This window comes from Zeus faber (assembly GCF_960531495.2).
Source record: "Zeus faber genome assembly, chromosome: 12".
Lineage (NCBI taxonomy): Eukaryota > Metazoa > Chordata > Actinopteri > Zeiformes > Zeidae > Zeus > Zeus faber.
The window spans coordinates 13,220,785-13,238,633 of NC_137196.1; the positions used below are offsets into that span (position 1 = coordinate 13,220,785).

A 17,849-nucleotide genomic window follows, 5' to 3' on the forward strand; every position below is an offset into this window, starting at 1 on the left:
ATTATTACATTATTCATACTGGTGAACAAGGACCACTTCTACAGAGGGACGTCCACAACATACATATTACATTATTATATACAGTGCAGTGCATTACAGTGGATCTCCATTAATGTCTTACTGGGATGGAGTGATGGGTGGGGAGGCGGGTGGAGGTGGTTGCAGGGCGTTGGGGTTGTGATGTTGTGATCTCAAGTTTTTTTTTATTATTATTATTATTATTATTATTATTATTATTCCTTTTCTTGCTTTTTTTTTTTTGTCATTGAGTGTTCTATAAAAGTCGTGATCCGGTAGAGAGAGAGAGAGAGAGAGAGAGAGAGAGAGAGATATGGGCGAGTGACACACTTTTCATTGCAGCTATTGTTGTGAATCTACCGTGTGAGTGCAACCCTGGCGGGGGAGAGTATCAGATGAAATACCTTGTGTGTTCTCTTTTTTTTTTTGGAGGGGGTTGGGGGGTTTGGGGGTTAGGGGTGGGGTCGAGATGCTCTAGATAGACGCTATAAAACATTCTATTATAGTGCGACCTCCTCCGCGGAGGCGGGCGGAAAAGGTCAAACACAGGGTCAGCGTGCATGCGTGCTGTAGACATTCAGAGGCGGTCGGCCATCTTGGACGGGCGCGCCGACCCTACTACTCCTCCGGGTGTGGGTTAGGCATTGATTTTTGGTGCTTTACCGTTTTTGTTTTTTTTATATATAAAAAAATACAAAACATAACAGTGAAAAGAACTCAACCCCTTTTTGCGTGAACTCCTGTCTTTTGTTGTTTTTCGTTGTTGTGTTTTTTTTCACCTCAGTCCATTGAATCTTTTCCTTTTTTGCGTGTTTGCTTGTCCTCTACTTTCTTCTCCCCAGCACTTACATATTGACAAAGTATACAATATTTTACAACTGAACAAGACTGAAAGATAACGTTAGAGACTTTTTTTTTTTTACTTTTTTTTTTTTACTTTTTTTTTTCTTCTTCTTCTTCTTCTTCTTCTTCTTCTTCTTCTTTTTCTTCTTCTTCTATCTCCACTCAGATACGAGGCCCGGATATCCTACATCCGATTAGAAGTGTTTTGGACCGGAGGCTAACCAGAAGTAAGCGACACGACAAGCCGATGGGCGCGGAGAGGAGCCGTGGGGGGGCGGGGGGGGGAGGCGGGGCAGCGGCTCGGCATTAACACGAGCAGCCGCCCTCGGGGACGCTGGGTTCGCTGGGCTTGTCCAGCTTGATGTCGATCACTGGCGATGGTTCCGGTGAAGGGAAAACACGGGGTTACAGCGTGGCACCTCCGCGACGCCCTTCCATTTCTGAACAACGGCGATCCGCCCGGTGACCATGACTGCTGTCGCGGGCAACCGCTTCTCCCAGCCGTGGGTTCACCTTGCTCCGTGCCGGCTACATGCCAATGCCAACACGAGCGAGTGGCAAACTCTTGAGACGCAACATTGAAACGACGATGCAGGACTGGATGTGTACAATTTCACATTAATAACGGTAAATATTTTAGGCTAGTTTTATTTTATTTCTTGTCGGGCAAATAGTCTGCTATAGTTTGCTTGTTATAAAAACATTTCAAATCAATATTCTGTCTCAATCTACCCTTTTCTTCAGTAAGTAGCTGTGTAACATATTGGACTATGTAAGGGACGTTTCTTGCTATATGCGGACTATGCGGCTGCGTAGGGCCCCCAAAGCCACCAGGGGGCCCCCAAGTTGCCATTTTAGCCTATTTTATTTTATTTTATGTTGTTATTTTTTATGATTTATATATTTACTTACTTACTTGATTTTAGAAATGAAGATGACCAGTCTCCCTTGGTAGCCAAGCAGCCTATTCTGTGCAATGGCCTAATTTTATTTATTGTTTTTCTTAGAGACTAAAGGAATATTTTAATATGTTTAAGTATTTATCATTATCAATGTTTTCCTTAAATTTGATTCCTTATCAAATTTGCTCCTGACATTTTATGGAAAATGCCTCATCTGTCTCATTTATGCACACTTGGGACTATTTGAGGGTAATAGTTATAATGCAGTTTGGTACGTTTTCAGGAGTTTCTCTATGTAGGGGAGCCCGAGTGTTTCTCATTTATTTTCCTTTTCTGTCAATAGTGCACCAGACTGATGCATTTAAATGTTGTATCCATGCCTCTGGACAACTTTAGAGGGTTTGGAATCCCGCCACCATAGTTTCACTAAAAAGGGGCCCCCAAAACATTTTAAATAGGACCTTCAAAAAGCTAGAGACGGCCCTGCACAATGAACAACCAGTATTCGCATAGCAACCATAACCGTAAATAGTAACCGTGTTAGCATTCATACTCTAGCACCCTGACTCAGTCCTTTTTTCTCTCTGTTTAGCCCGAGGAGTTGAATGCGCTTGTGCCTTCGTAGACATTAGGTTGCGACAATTCTTTGTATCGGTGCCAGGAGCGAGTGCGAGATTAAAAGGCTGTGTTTTTCTTTTCTGCCCATGTTTTGGCAGCCACTGCCGTCTGCGTGGCAGTGAGTCAGAGTTGTAAAGGATACTGCCTTCGGGGTTGGCGTCGTCCAAGCTTTCCATTCCAGGTAGGGCCGCGGCAACACGGCGAAACAGCTAGTGAGGGGAGAGGGAAAGGGATGAATAAAGATGTGGGAGACGAGAGATAAGAAGGAGTGTCACTGGTGGGTAGACATGAATATCACTAGTGTGTCAGATTTACATACACCTTGCAATTCAGATGGTGAAAAGATGAGTGATGTACTGTAAAAGAGCCAATATTAGGGAGAAAGTGCAGGAATCACCTGTTTGACATTGCAGCCCGTCTTGGCACTGGTTTCGATGAACATGACGTTGAGTTCTTTGGCTCGTTGCTCTCCTTCCTCGATGGTTATTTGCCTGACGGGAAAAAATGGGGCGGGACTCCTGTTACACCGCAACGCTTGATCTCCCAATTGCAAGAAACATCATTGTTACGGGGCGAGTCTGCGTGCGTTAACCCACAGTGACGCACGTTAGAGTATACAATTTTAAGGCGGCACAGCCGGTAAAGCAGGTCGTCCAGTCACCAGAGGGTGCCTGGTTCAATTCCCCAGCTCCTCCTTGCAGCACGTCAAAGTGTCCTCGCGCAAGACACTAAACCTAAACCTAACTGCTCTCGTTGAGCATCCTTGCACGGTCGCTGCCGCCGTCGATGTATAAATGTGAGGCGTGCACTGTAGAGCGCTTTGAGTGGCCGCTACATTGGAAACGCGCAATATAGATTGCAGTCCATTAACAGGGTAAATATGGCCGACCCGGCTCACCTCTTCTCCTCCAGGTCTGTTTTGTTGCCCACGAGCATGATGATGACGTCGGATCCTCGCTCTGTCCTGACGTCGTCGATCCATTTGCAAGTCTGCTGGAACGAGTTGACATCTGTGAAGGGCAGAAAGTATTTAGTCGGAATGGAATATTGATAAAACATTAATATACCAGTTTATTTGTGCTTAGATACGCTGCTTGGATATACTTTAGATAGATAGATAGATAGATAGATAGATAGATAGATAGATAGATAGATAGATAGATAGATAGATAGATAGATAGATAGATAGATAGATAGATATATAGAGAGACAGATAGATAGATAGATGGATAGATCACTCACTTGTGATGTCATACACGACCACGGCTACTGTGGAGTCACGTATGTAGCTGGGGATCAGGCTCCTGAAACGCTCCTGTCCAGCAGTGTCCCACAGCTGCAGTCTTACCTACACCACGCACACGCACGCACACACACACACACACACACACACACACATACACACACACACACACACACACACACACACACACACACACACACACAGAAAGCTTGAGCAGCCGCTTTAACATTACACTTTATCAGACCATTGATGGAATAGGGCAAGATGGATGCTGGATGACTGGGCAGAAAGGAATAAATCTTGGACACAATATGGAAGAACTCATGAACGACTAAAAGAAACAATGATTTTCACAAATCCATTCATGAATATATGTACTATGTGCACTAAATGTGTGTGTATGTAATATCATGTAAAAGGGCATCCAAGATAACTTACTGTTCGGTCCTCCAGGTACATTGTCTTCGATAGGAAATCGATCCCAATTGTGGCCTGTGATAGAAAAACGGGAATGAAAAGATAGTAATACCGCTTCTTACGACACGAGGGCATCAACAATATGAATGTGCACTGTTTTAAGTGCAAGAACATGCAGATATAAAATCATTACATTCTATGGAAATCTTAAAGGAACATTCCACTCTGGGTTCGTTGTGGAAAAGTTGCTTCGATGAATGTTCAAATGAGACCACAACCTCCTGCATTTATTGAATGGAGAGATGGTCATAGAGCCCGACTTCCTGCTCCACTACCGAGGATGGTCTGCCCATGGTGGTATTTTGTACACGATACGTCAATAGGAAATATTCCTCAATCAAATTTGATCCTCCGGTGACTGCTAGTTATTCCCAAATTGATGCTTCAAAACCTTAATGTGCTGGCATTGCCTTGTCAGTGTGCCGTATTACATAACCAAAATTGGCAACTTTGAAGGGCTTCCATATCTTTACTTAAACTTTAACTTTGATTCAAAAGTCAAAAATGTCTGTGAAATGACTTGAATGTAAAATGGATGGAAAATAAACAACTCTTGAGTTCTATCGTTTATATATTTTGATTCTGGACTTTTGTGCTATTTGTTGTAGTGCTGAAAAACGGTCTTATTGAGCCAAATCAATAATTATGCTGAAATCCTCCAGCACATCTATCATAATCATTCACCATTTAGTGTGCGGTACATTGGCACTGACCTTCTCCAGACACTCAGAACCTACATCTGTAATTCGTTTTGATCATTGCAATTCCTTCAGGTTGTAACCGTGGATCTGGTTTTGTGCCTCACCTGGTATGTGTTGTCGAAGCTGTCGTACATGAACCTGGTGATCAGAGACGTCTTACCCACTGCAACACACAAAATCAACTGGAATTCAACATGATATGTAGCTTGGGCCATTCCATGCGATAGGTCGTATAATTTCATTAAGCTCAGCGGTGGGACAAGTTAGAATTTGACGCCTGTCAAACCTAGGCAATATAGAATATATTTCTGTTTTAAATTGAAATTGTGCTTCAATTTATTTGTATTTATGTCTGAGTGTGTGTGTGTGTGTGCGTGTGTGTGTGTGTGTGTGTGCGTTGAAACAAATAATGCATCCTCCTCCTCCATTGTTCCACAGCACTTTGGTACAAAGCTGTTTGTGAACAAGCACTATAAAAATAAATGACCCCTTGAATTTGAACTACAGTATATCCATGCCTCGCACGCCGTATTGTGGCACGTATCAAATCGTGTGATGCACATCTAATATAACTGCCCTGCGTGGTCGCAAATGTCGAAGCAAATAGGCTCTTTGGCTCTTGGCAGGCGGGATTGTTCTGGATTGATCGATATGTGAGAAAGGAAAGGGACGTCTTAGGAAAAGGGAAATACTCATGCCCTGTGTTGCGTGGCACAGGTAATAACACCAGTAGCCCCCTGTCTGCAAGTGACCTATATTTCATCCTACATCCAACATTGATGTCAGGCTAAGGCAAACGGCACGTCCACCCCAACACCAGTGGTAGAAACTCATGTCAGCCATTTTATGGGACTTCAAAACAGAAAATCCAGTGAGGGACTTTCTTCTCCGTGCAGTTTGTCGGTGGCAACACCTCGCTTCAGCACCGCGGACAGCACCGGCGCAGCACCAGATCCCATCAGGCCTTCAGGCATGTACACACTACTGTCCATCCTGCGAGATTGTGGCCTAGACTGTGCCCCCCCCCACCCCACACACACACACACACACACACACACACACACACACACAGTTATATATGCCCATTATCTGCATCCCCATTCTGCTTTTGCTGCTATACCGGGCAGTGGGATGCAATGACTGACACCAACAGACGCCTGTCTGTCTGAACACGCACAATCAGTGATCAATGACCTTTTTTTTTTTATTTTTTATTTTTTTATTTTATTTTTTTTAAACCGTTATCGTTATCGTAGCTTTAAATCTTCATTCCCCCCCCCCCCCCCCCCCCCCCACTATCAGGTGGATTATTACAAGTGGAAAGGTTCTCCTCCTTGTTTTTGGCACCGACCGATAGTGGCGAATGACGGCATCAGGGAGGTTTAGGATGCTCCAGACATCGCCAGCCTAGGGTGTGTCCCGAACTGACACATGGGAAATGTTTATTATCCGCTCTATCGAAAACATACTACTACTACTAATAATAATAATAATAATTACAATTGTAAAAAATACACAGGGCGGAATGAATTCTAGATTTATTTTACGCCCACAGCCAACGACCCCACAGGAATAAAATAAAAAAGACGCTTTTTAAAGAAACGTGTCGGGTCACCGCAGCAGGAATTCAGAGCGTTTCCCATGATCGCGGACAGAGAAAAATTGCGCAAAAACAGATCCCCCGGCAGCTCGTTCAACATTTTGTAGGTTCATTCAAGGTGTTTCCAAGATGCACAGGGGCTCTTTCTTCCTCGGCTCTAATCTGATTTTTCGATAAGGCAAGACAGTGGTTTGACTGCTAACGCTCCGGGACCCGCCAGAGATCCCAGGTCCCACCTTGAAAAGCAGCATCACTAGGGAAGTGGCCTCGATAGGAAACACAATAATAAGATGGTTGAAGATATAACCCACAGTGGGACACGTAAGCCGACAGCCCCCCCACCCCGCCACCCCCCGCAAACTCACCGCTCTGCTCTCCCAAAAACACCAGTTTAAATTTCCTCAGAGGGTTCCCCAGGTCTCCTCCAGCCGACATTGTTGTGCCGATTGGAATTCGCTTCAATCTGCGGTTTATTTTGCGGTTCTCCTTGTCCAGTCCTGGGTTCCTCCTCCTCCTCTCCTCGCGGAATGACGACGGGGATGCGGCTCAGCGTCGTCCTGTCAGTCCCAGGCGCGTGTGCGCATGCGCGACCTCACCTATTTTATTCACCTCACCTTTGCGTGTGTTGTTTTTTTTTCTCCTCCCACATATAGATGAACTTGTTCAAAATGTCAGTACATTTTTTTTTTGGATATAAAGTCGATAATTGCATTAATGAAAATAAAATAAATAAATAAACAAACATTATTATTATTATTATTATTATTATTATTATTATTAACAATATTATTAATAATAATAATAATAATAATAATAATAATAATAATACAAATAACAATAATAATAAATTACAAATAAATTAAAATATACTGCTGCTATATTTTTTATATTGGAAAGGACTTCTTCAAACCACAATAGCATCGACCACATGCATCCCAATACATATGTGCACAAACAATTCAGCATTTTTAAAATTCAACTGCTCCAAGCATTTAACCATGGCTGAAAAGCAAAGGCAATCCAATATGCACCCTCACTGAAACTTCATTCTGTATTCAGGCCCGCGGCACCGCTGATGTCTTCCTTGTTGTATTTGTTTCCCTTGCCGTCCTGCAGTTCGGTCCATGTCTCTTTCTCCAGCAAGAGTCCAGGGTTTTGATGGATTTTTATTGCAACCAGGACCGTGAGTATCCAGCTAACAGCCGAGATGCCAATGTGCAAGCCAAAGAACCTACCGTGGGAACATAGTGTTGGTGGAGAACGTGGAAATATTAACATTTGTAAATCACATGTCTAATAAATGTGAGAAATTCACTCAACACACTACTTTACCGGTGTTTGAGGTTGTCGTCATAATAGCCACAGCCATTCAGTTTCCCTTTGCAGGTCTTTCTCCACCACTCACAGGACTGATCAAAGACCAATCCAAACATTGCCGGGGCGGGCAATGACGCTAATGAATGAGAAGAAGGGAGACATATAGAAATAAATAACATAAGTGACTTGACTTAAAACTGGAAATTGACAAATTTTAAAAAAGCATCAATTGCACAAGAGGCCGGCAGCCTGTAGAATCCACCTCTCGACAAAATATCCAGTATTTTCCACAGATCATAGAGATAGAGGGTGCTGTTAGAACATTATTGACCAAGGAGGAGTTGTGGAGGTTTGCCAGAGGTATTAATAAGGTATTAATTGTCTAGTATTAAAAGCCTCCAGTTAGTACAAAACGCTGCGGCAAAATATTTTGACCAGGACTAGAAGGTTTGACCATTACCCCTATCCTGGCGATGGTGTGGTTTGAGCAGCTACACCTGACCTGCGTCTAGGTAACTGCCTCAGGATCAGAGTGGCTGCATACCATTGCTTGTTGGTTGGCCTAACGAGAAACAGGTAAAACCCCCATCCCCACACATACTCAGTAGAGGAGCCCTTGTCATGACACATCTCCATCTGCTCCTGGGCTTATTGCAACTAGCCCACCCCCTAGAAGAAGATTTTTTATTGGTCACACGACACACCACAACACAACACATGCATATACTGTATATGCACACACGCTTTGGGTGGTGGCTGAAGAAATGTGGCCTCTGCTTTTAACCATCCTGGCTTTTCCTTCCTCCGGGGAGGCCAGCCAGGAGCAGTGGGCAACATTCATCGACATGCCGGAGGACCTGGTACCAAGTGTCCATCGCTGGTCGGACGATGGTGATGTTTGCATGTTTTTGGTGGGGGTCCTTACTAACGTTAGGTGGAGGAAACCCCATTTGAGCACGGGGAGAACATGCAAACTCCACACAGGATTCCCCGGTACGGGGAAGGGACACCGCAGCAACCCTCTCCCGACTGGCAGCAGCAGCATCCAGGGTGTCCAGCGGAGGACCGGGGGAGAAGCAGCCGCAGCAACCACCACAGGTAACCACTGGCCGATAGCTACTCCACCCAGCAGCCACCGCCAAGAGCATCCAGGAGCCCAACAGCCAGGCCACCCCTCCAAGCATCCCCAGCAACAGCCAAGTCCATCCACACCTTCACCAGCCAGCACAGCAGCCCAAGGCCCCGCACTCCGGAAGGGAGGAGGGGGCAGTCTGTCGTCGTCCTGGGAGATAGGAAGCTGGTGGACCGTGCTATTCTAAGGAACCAGGTCCCCTGGAACGGGACAAGTACATTTTCTTTGGACATTTTTTGGTTTAAGGTATGAAAACCCTGTTTCAGAGTCCAGTATTTTATTATTTAGATATAGGAACCCTCCATCAGAGTCTGTCCTTTTCAGGTATAGCAACCCTGTTTCAGAGTCTGTATTTATGGCTTTTTTCTTTTCTGTTTGGTTCTCTGCTTGGTGGTAACTGGCTTCGGCCAGTTATTCTCCTTGGCCTTAGTCTGGTGTCGGGTATTTGGTGTGGGGATGGTGTGGTTAGAGCAGCCACACCTGACCTGGGTCTTGGTAATTGGGGGCCCAGGATCAGTGTGGCTGCATACCTGTTGCTCGTTGGTTGGTCTAATGAGCAACATGTAAAATCCCCACACTCACTCAGGAGAGGAGCCCTTGTCATGATACATCTCCATCTGCTCCTGGGCTTATTCCATCCAGCCCACTCTCTACAATAAATTGGTGTGTCTACAACCCCATCGTCTGTGTCTCTGTGCTGGAGGTCCCTGAAAACGCTACTTGGGTGGTGTGTGGTAGGCGAAACTGCCTACCACTGATTCAAATGTTGAAATTAAGACTATTTTTACAGTCTTGCATTTGATTAACGACACCGGTCCTGTTCGCTTGCCTCTCACCCTGCCTTCACTCTTTAACACTGGTATATGACCTCTGGATATTAACCCACTGCCCGCTCCACCTCTCTCCCCCACCCTCTTTTGCTCTGAGAGGGCGGGTCAGGCTGCTGCGAGCTACCTGGATCGGGTCTGATGAGGCATCTACCTGCGACACTCTGCACCAGCGACTCGACACTGATACTGTCTAGCTTTGACATTACGTAATTGAGAAGTACAATATTATTTGTCATATTATATTATTATTGTTACCCACTCTGCATCCATTGCAGCTTGGTTATCCTTCTCAAGGTTTCTTTCTTTTTTCACAAAGGGTTTCTGGGAATTTTTCCTTACCCTTATGTGGGTTCAGACTCAGGGTGTAAGGGATGTGGTCAGGATGAACCCACACATTGGACACACATGGTTTTGGGAGTATGTACAGGAGTTTAATGTGTGGACAGATAGGGAATCAAGAACAGGCAACAGAAGAGGGATCAGGACAGGCAGGGACTCACAACCAGGCAGGGAATCAAGAATCAAGAATCAAGAACCAAGAACCAGGAACCAGGAGCAGAGGAGCCGGCAGAGAATCAGGAATCAAGAGTTCGGGGCGCGCACACACCCAGGGAAACATGCAGGAACATAGAAGTTAAACACATGCGACCATCCTACACAGACAGAGTGAATGGGACCAGGTTAAATACAAAAGGAGTGATGAGGAAGGTGAAGACAGGTGGTAGGATTACTAACTGGGTACAGGTGTCCAGTGACAGGGATGTGACTCCAGACAGACAGACAGAGGGCGCCAGAGAGGGGCATAGGGACCTATAGACAGACAGAGGGCGCTAGAGAAGGCTAGAGGGAGACAGACAGATAGACCTTGAGGAGACAGAGGGAGCTAAAGACAAACAGACAGGGAATCAAGGCAGGGCAGGATCCTGACAAGGGGAGGCTGTTGATTGTCAAATGTGGGTTTGTGAAGCACTTTGACTGTATTGCGATTAAGGGCCATATAAATAAACTTGACTTGACTAGGACAAGCAGATAAAAGTTTATAAAAAAAACCCTAAATATTTCAAATGAATTCCCTATGGATGGGTCAATTATATTGGATGCCATTATTATTGCCAATAACTTACCCCATTCTTTTTTGAAATTGAACCTTCTGTGGCTGATTACATTCCACCAACTTCCAAAAACTCACTAAATATATCCCTTCTTTATCTCTCCTGCCAAAAATGAATTTTACTTTTTCAGATAATCTACCCATATATGTTTTGTCTGCTGTGTCCATAATTCTATTAAAGCGTGTTTATAACAAGATGATGTATTTCCTCAACAATGATAACAACACCTAGGAAGCTGACGTCAGCCTCCACATGGCCTTCCCTGCAAGTACCAAGCCCACAACCTGGGAAACTAATGACGCCAACTCGACATCATACCGACAGACAACTATCAGTGCTTCAACTCAATGTCAAGGGCCTAACACTTGCCAAACTCTATGTCATCCGCATGCTCGCCGATGCAAGCAAGGTATCAGTAGTGCTCCTCCAAGAGACACACAAGACAGCTGCAACCACCTGAAGCAGCCTGGGTTCCTTCTCGCTGGTTCAATACACAGCAAACAACATGATCTTGCAACCTTCGTTAAGACAGACATCAGTTGGTCACCAACAAGCCAATCGACACCTGGCTCTGAAATCGAGTGGCTGGCCAGAAGGGTAGACGAAACAACTGTGGTAAACGTATATAAACCTTCACAAACAGCACGGACAATGACATCACTTCTGATGTTTCATGCACCAACCATCTATGCAGGTGACTTCAACTGCCAACACACAGATTGGGGTTACAACTACACCACCCAAGACGGCGAGGTGCTCGTAGACTGGGCTTCCAACTCAGAGGCTAGGACCCGAAGGAACCTCCAAGTTTCCACTCAGCACACTGAAACTCATACACCAACCTGTACCTCGCCTTCGCCGTCTGCCGTAGCTGCGACCGATACCAGAGAGACGAGTCATCGACAGGTTTCCACGCTCCTACCACCGATCGTCATCAGAAGGCCATCGCTGGTGCAGCCGGTAGCTGGGAAGCCCGTTAAAGGCTGGAGCTTCCGTAAGGCTTACTGGGACTCCTTCACCAGCAAGACACAGAGAGAGACTGCACGCCTCCCGGACCCGGACTCTGATGACGTGGAGCGTGCAGCGTACGCAGCATACTGCAAGATCCTTGTAGGTGCGACAAAAAAGTACATCCCCCATGGCTTCATCAAGACGTACATCCCGGGCTGGGACAACGAGTGCAGCCGCCTAGTCCTGGACCACCAAAAGGCCACGACCCGAGAAGAGATAGATTCGTCTGCCACAGCCCTTCTCCAGAAGCTCGCGGAGGTGGACAGAAACAGTGGAGTCGGTAGACTTCACACACTCCAGTCGCAAAGCCTGGCAAGCCATAAACCAGCTGGCAGGGAGGACATCAATGCGCTCCAGGTGCCCAATAACTGCAAATGCTATCCCAGCCCAGTTCCTCAGAAATGGGAGGTTCCCGAATGCAGACAGAAACTTTGCGGGCACAACACTGCGAGAAGTGTCTTCCCTCTCCAGGGCAGCCAGCGTTGACTCCAACATCTCAGGTGACTTCACGGCACAAGAACTAGCTAGAGTGATCGACAACCTGAAGTCGGGAAAATCAACAGGGCACGACAACAACCACCCAGAGTTCATAAAACACCAATGCCTGTCATCTTCCAGGTGGCTGTGCTCCTTCTTCTTCTCATGCCTCCGCAGTTGCAAGATCCCAAGGACCTGGCGTCGCGCTACCATCATTGCCCTCCCAAAACCGAACAGGCCCGCTGACGACCCGAAGTCATACAGACCAATCTCGTTCCTCTGCGTACCATTCAAGATCATGGAAAGGCTCATCCATAGCAGGATCAACCCGGTGGTGGATCCACAGCTACCCAAGGAGCAAGTAGGCTTCCGCCAAGAAAAATCAACGGTAGACCAGGTAGCACTACTCGCCCAAGACATCAAGGACATCTTCCAAGCCAAAGAGAAAGAAAAGCACCTGCTGCACAAGACAACAACCACGGTAGCACCTCCAAACAGACTGGTCTCACGTCAGACCTACAAGCTGCAGGCACAGAGGTTACTGCAAGCGGCTCCAGAGGGACAGTCAAGAAGGGCATGGCTCGCCTCGTCCTGGACGGTAGAGTAGGAGACTGCTGGGCGCACGCTCAGCAGACTCCACTGCCACATCTGGGACCCAGGTGGAGGAGTCAAGGGTGAAGACCTGCCATGCTGACAATGGACAACACTAAACCGGCTGCGAACAGGTATGGGTCGCTTCAAGTCCTCCATGAAAAAATGGGGTCTCTCTGACAGTGCTGCCTGAGAATGTGGGGAACCTGAGCAAACAGCGGACCACGTTATCAATGGATGCGACTACCACAGTCCACCGTCTGAAGCTGGCCTCTTCGAACTGGACCTGGCAACGATGGAATGGTTAGGCGATAGTGTACTGGACATATTATGTCATACGAAAGAAAGAAGATAACATATACCCTATCAATGTACATAAGGTTTTAGGAAATTACATTCCACATTCACAGCTCCTTCATAAAACAGGAACACAGTCAGTCATGACATATTACTTAAGAAGATGGAGACGGTGTGTGTATTAACCAGTCTCTGCTGTGGTTTCCGGTGATCAAATTCAATGTATCATTTGCCAAGGAATTTAAATGCTCCTTTCGACATCAAATGTGGCGTACATCAAGGGTCAATCATTGGCCCACTGTAATTTTAAATGTATGCAGGTATGTATGCAATGACCTTTCCTGATGAATGAACCTTGCATTATCTCAAACGAAATGTCAGATATTATTTATAGATGACTCAAATGTTTTTTATTCACACACCTTGAGATCTGGGTAAGCTTGTAGCAGTGTGTATCTGTGTAATGGGAGTTGCATACTTTACCTAATAGTTCAAAAATCAGGGATTGAAGCCCAATGCCAAAAGATTTCAACTCTGGAGTAACAGCTCTGCAGGAAAGAGGGGGAAAAGGTCAGGAATGATTAAAAAATGAATAGTTTCCCTCGGTCTTGAGTCATGTGGTCCTCTTTTATATTATCCAATCAGTCTTTTTTTATTTTTGTCATTAACAGCAATATCTACATTGTTATGGCAACGCTCATCATGTTCATCCTCAAAATACCACCCCAGATCAGGCATGGTTGTACTTTCTCGCTTGACCTTCTCTTTTGTGTCAACGTGGTAATTATGATGTTGATCACTGTTGCTACAGCCATCGCTGCTTCCAACACCACCAGCATCACTTACCTGAGAAGCAACAAATACAGAATTGAGGAGACCATGGCAGAAATAAGGGAATTCAAGGAGAAAAGCATGATGGCGGGCACGAAATCATGAGTGCAATTCCCGGGACAGGAGCCCCTGTGTGCACTTCCAAAATTTGCCACACCGATGTCGCCAACAGAAGTGGGCACACAGCTGCACTGGGTGTACACCTAGGCAGAGAATATAATATGGGGTTGCTTATTGTACAGAACATTCCTTATTTAGTTCATTCAATCTTCTTATTTCGATTAAGTCTAACACCTATCGTACCAGTTTTGCATCGGAATTATTGGACTTGTGTGTGACGTTGGTGCAGCCGGCGTGGCAGGGCGAGACGTACTGCAGACCATCCTCTCCACACACCGGGCTGAACACATGGTCTAAACAGGAGCAGTTGGAGTTGCACACAGATCCAGACCTACAAGACAACAAGAGCAAGTCTTGAATGGTTTTGCATGTAAGGCTCCATTCTAAGAACCAAAAACATCAAGGAAGACATTGTTGGCTTGCCCTTCCTGCAGTGGATCAACTACACTGTATCCACTGGATCCACTACACTGTATTCACTGGATCCACGAAACTGTTTCCAACACACTGTATCCACTGTATCCACTAGACTGGATCCACTGGATTCACTACACTGTATCCACTGGGCCCTTGTTGACTACCTCTCCTAACCCCCCTCGGTACCCCCACTTTTTTCTTTGTTGTCTATTTTCTTTGGTTTTTCTTTGTTGTCTATTTATCAAATGTCTTCACTCGTCTTCAGGCATTGTTACATTGCTGCTTTGTTATTTAAAAGAGATGCCAAACAGGCTCAGGGGCTCATTCATTATTATACAACTAAACACAGGTATTCCAGATAACTAAATCACTATGATAAGAGTCCTCACTAAAAATGTCCCTCTGAAACTGTTGGTGAAGATGATATGTCCTGGGAAATAGACAGAAAGACAGACAGAAACACACACATACTGTACCAATTTATGCAGTGGTATACTTGCATTATGGCAGGATCACCATTGACAGTCGCCAGCCACTGAGTGGTGCAACCCAAAAAGAACTGGGGAACATTGAGAACAATATAAAGAGACACCGCTGCGACGGAAAACCAGGCAATCCTGTAGGTGGCTGAGTGCAACTTAAGTATCAAGCCTCCCAACAGCATCCCCAGCGACCCGAATGGGTAGATGATGACCCCTTTGAGAAGAAGACAAGGCTGGCCAGTTAGGAATCAGCCTCATAAGATGCCTGTACCTGCATGAACTGTATCGTGATATCTTACCAACAAAAAGGTTGCTGGTGGATGTTGTGAGAGAGTGCTGGATCTCTACGAATTTCATCAGGAAGGTGGAGTTTCCAATTGAAGAGATATTGCTGATGGTGTGCGTCAAACAGACTAGCAGGAAGGCTGGACACAGCAACACCTTTAGCATCATAACTGGGAATTCTGGAAGGGGGAAGAGGTTGACACGTTAGGTGGAAAATATAACTGTGGTGTGGGAATGGTTGGGTTTGAGCAATCACACCCGTCCTGGGTCTAGATATTTGGGGCCCGGGGTTAGTGTGGCTGTATACCTGTTACTCATTGATTGGTCTAACGAGCAACAGTTAAAACCCCCATCCCCACACACACTCAGGAGGGGAGCCCTTGTCATCACATGCTGTTCATCTGCTCTGGGGCTTGTTCCACATTGCCCCCTCTCTACAATAAACGTGTTTCTTTGCTTGATGGCCCTGAAGACGCCACTCGGGTGGTGTGTGCCAGGTGAAAATGCCACAATAACATACAACAAACAAACCAAGATACAAACAGACAGACCTTCAGACAGATGGACAGACAGACAGTATTTACCTTTTAAGAACTCAATAAGTGACTGACTCCCAGACATGTTGGCTTCACCCTCGGAAGAATCTCTTTTTGCCAACGGGGTCTTGAAAATTCACAAAAGAAAAGCTGTTTTGGACGTATGACCAAATGCAAATCAAGATATATGTAGGAATATATATATACTGTATAAATATATATATATATATATAAATGTGTGTGTTTTCAGAAGGCCACTACAGTATATGCCAGTTTGTGAATGTAGACCTGATCTCGAGGGAAGAAGTAGAAAGGGATGGAGGTCAAAACCAGCAAAGCGGAGGATGCTAGTATGCCGATCCACCACGCCCCCACCCACCCAGGGTCTGACGGTGTTAGGTGTACAGCATCATCTTCACGGAGGTGTGGAAGGGGTAGAAAAAAGTGTGCTTCATTCATACATGCTGTACATCTTGTCTAAAATAAACTTTAAACATTAACCATTAATCATCTTTTGACACCAATATACAAGTACAACATGAATTAACACATTCTCTCTCTCTCAAGTGTAGATTGGATAATAACCATACCTAAATCAATTTTGTCCACATCAACATAGATTCCGAGAGTTAAACCACTCAGAAGGCTTCCCAGGACTGCACCAACTACGTAGGAAGTTTGCATAATGGCTGCAAAATAGGAAACATGTCAGAAAGATTCAGTCGATAAGATTGTTACAATTGATAACATTTCTCAAGGAATATTCTCAAAATTCAGAAGAAAGAAAGAGGTTCTGAGTTAGACAGAGCAGCACTGGGGTAGTGATGTCCACCTCACACTTACCGAGGTAGATACTGATGTTTCCTGGCTCCGCAAAGTCGTATATGTAAGAGTAGCCGAATGGCATAATGGGCACATTGCCTATGCCCAACACAATCTGTGAAAAGGCCAGGATGGCCAGTACATCCAGGCTTTCTGAGGAAGGTGTCTTACTATCTTCATCGCATCTAAGGGCATCTGAGGATTGGTTTCCTCCAAGACACAAGGCCAAATTTTCACTTTCACCTAGGACATTAATGCATGATTAGGAATGTGTGCATATTGGCCTAAACAAACTCATATGAAGAGATACAGGTTCAGAGACATGTATGCCCAAATTATCAGCTGCACAAACAATGCTTGTATTAACAGATGCTACATACTAAGTCAAACTTGCTTTAGGTTGGCTAACTTTACTTAACTGTACTGCAAAATTGTAATACCCCAGCAAATCTGACGTTTCATGTAATAACGGTTTTATTAATATTAATAGAACCGTTTTTATTATTATTATTATTATTATTATTATTATTAATAATAATAATAATAATAATAATAATTATTAAATAATTATTATATAGGCAATAATAATAATAATAATAATAATAATAATAATAATAATTATTATTATTATTATTATTAATAATAATAATAATAATAATAATAATAATAATAATAATAATTTGAATGAGGAGCAATTTACTATCCATTTACTATCCATGTATTAATGGCAAGTTTACAGCTAGCCAAACTACTATTACCAGAGAACATTTTATAATGTTCAACAGAGCAGGCCTGCCGATGCTTGGTTTGCCGCTTTATTGGAGGAAATTCTCGTAAATTCTCTTCCCTAGGCAAACATTTAATAATCAAAATATCCCAACTACAATCCCCATTGTATAAGTACTATACAATAATGGAAATCCCCCAGAGAGCAAACTCTATGCTATTATTCAATAAATTTTTCAGCAGGAAATCTAATGGCAATTATGTTTTTTAATGAATTTAGTATTTTTTAAAGGTCAGTATAAGGTTTAACTTAATACATTTTGATTTTTCCGTGTGCTGATTTACATTTTAAACAGAAAAAAAACAATCTTAAGGAATCCTAGATGCTGGAAGTTCATATCTTCACCTGTTAGGTCTAGGGGATCCTGGTAAGGCTTGGATAGGAAGTGGGGCAGGCTCTG

The 17,849-nt window shown here is 44.5% G+C and overlaps 2 protein-coding genes across 2 annotated transcripts; both read right to left on the bottom strand.

Annotated features, from left to right (window-relative positions):
* Positions 1-1,156: 1,156 nt before the first annotated feature.
* On the bottom strand, positions 1,157-6,837 carry LOC307238127 (ras-related protein Rab-6B-like; the record flags this gene model as incomplete). The annotated part of the gene is made up of 8 exons (XM_080010995.1): positions 1,157-1,232; positions 2,524-2,590; positions 2,779-2,872; positions 3,280-3,391; positions 3,624-3,729; positions 4,063-4,116; positions 4,907-4,965; positions 6,768-6,837. The coding sequence occupies 8 exons, from the start codon at positions 6,835-6,837 to the stop codon at positions 1,168-1,170; spliced, it is 627 nt and encodes a 208-aa protein (XP_079867121.1). The 3' UTR covers positions 1,157-1,167.
* Positions 6,838-7,261: 424 nt separating this feature from the next.
* On the bottom strand, positions 7,262-16,747 carry LOC307237606 (solute carrier organic anion transporter family member 2A1-like; the record flags this gene model as incomplete). Its single annotated transcript, XM_080010364.1, has 8 exons — positions 7,262-7,633; positions 7,735-7,855; positions 13,653-13,717; positions 14,016-14,203; positions 14,304-14,451; positions 15,319-15,483; positions 16,220-16,253; positions 16,684-16,747. 8 exons carry the CDS (start codon positions 16,745-16,747, stop codon positions 7,447-7,449), a joined length of 972 nt encoding a protein of 323 aa, XP_079866490.1. The 3' UTR covers positions 7,262-7,446.
* Between the last annotated feature and the right edge of the window lie 1,102 nt (positions 16,748-17,849).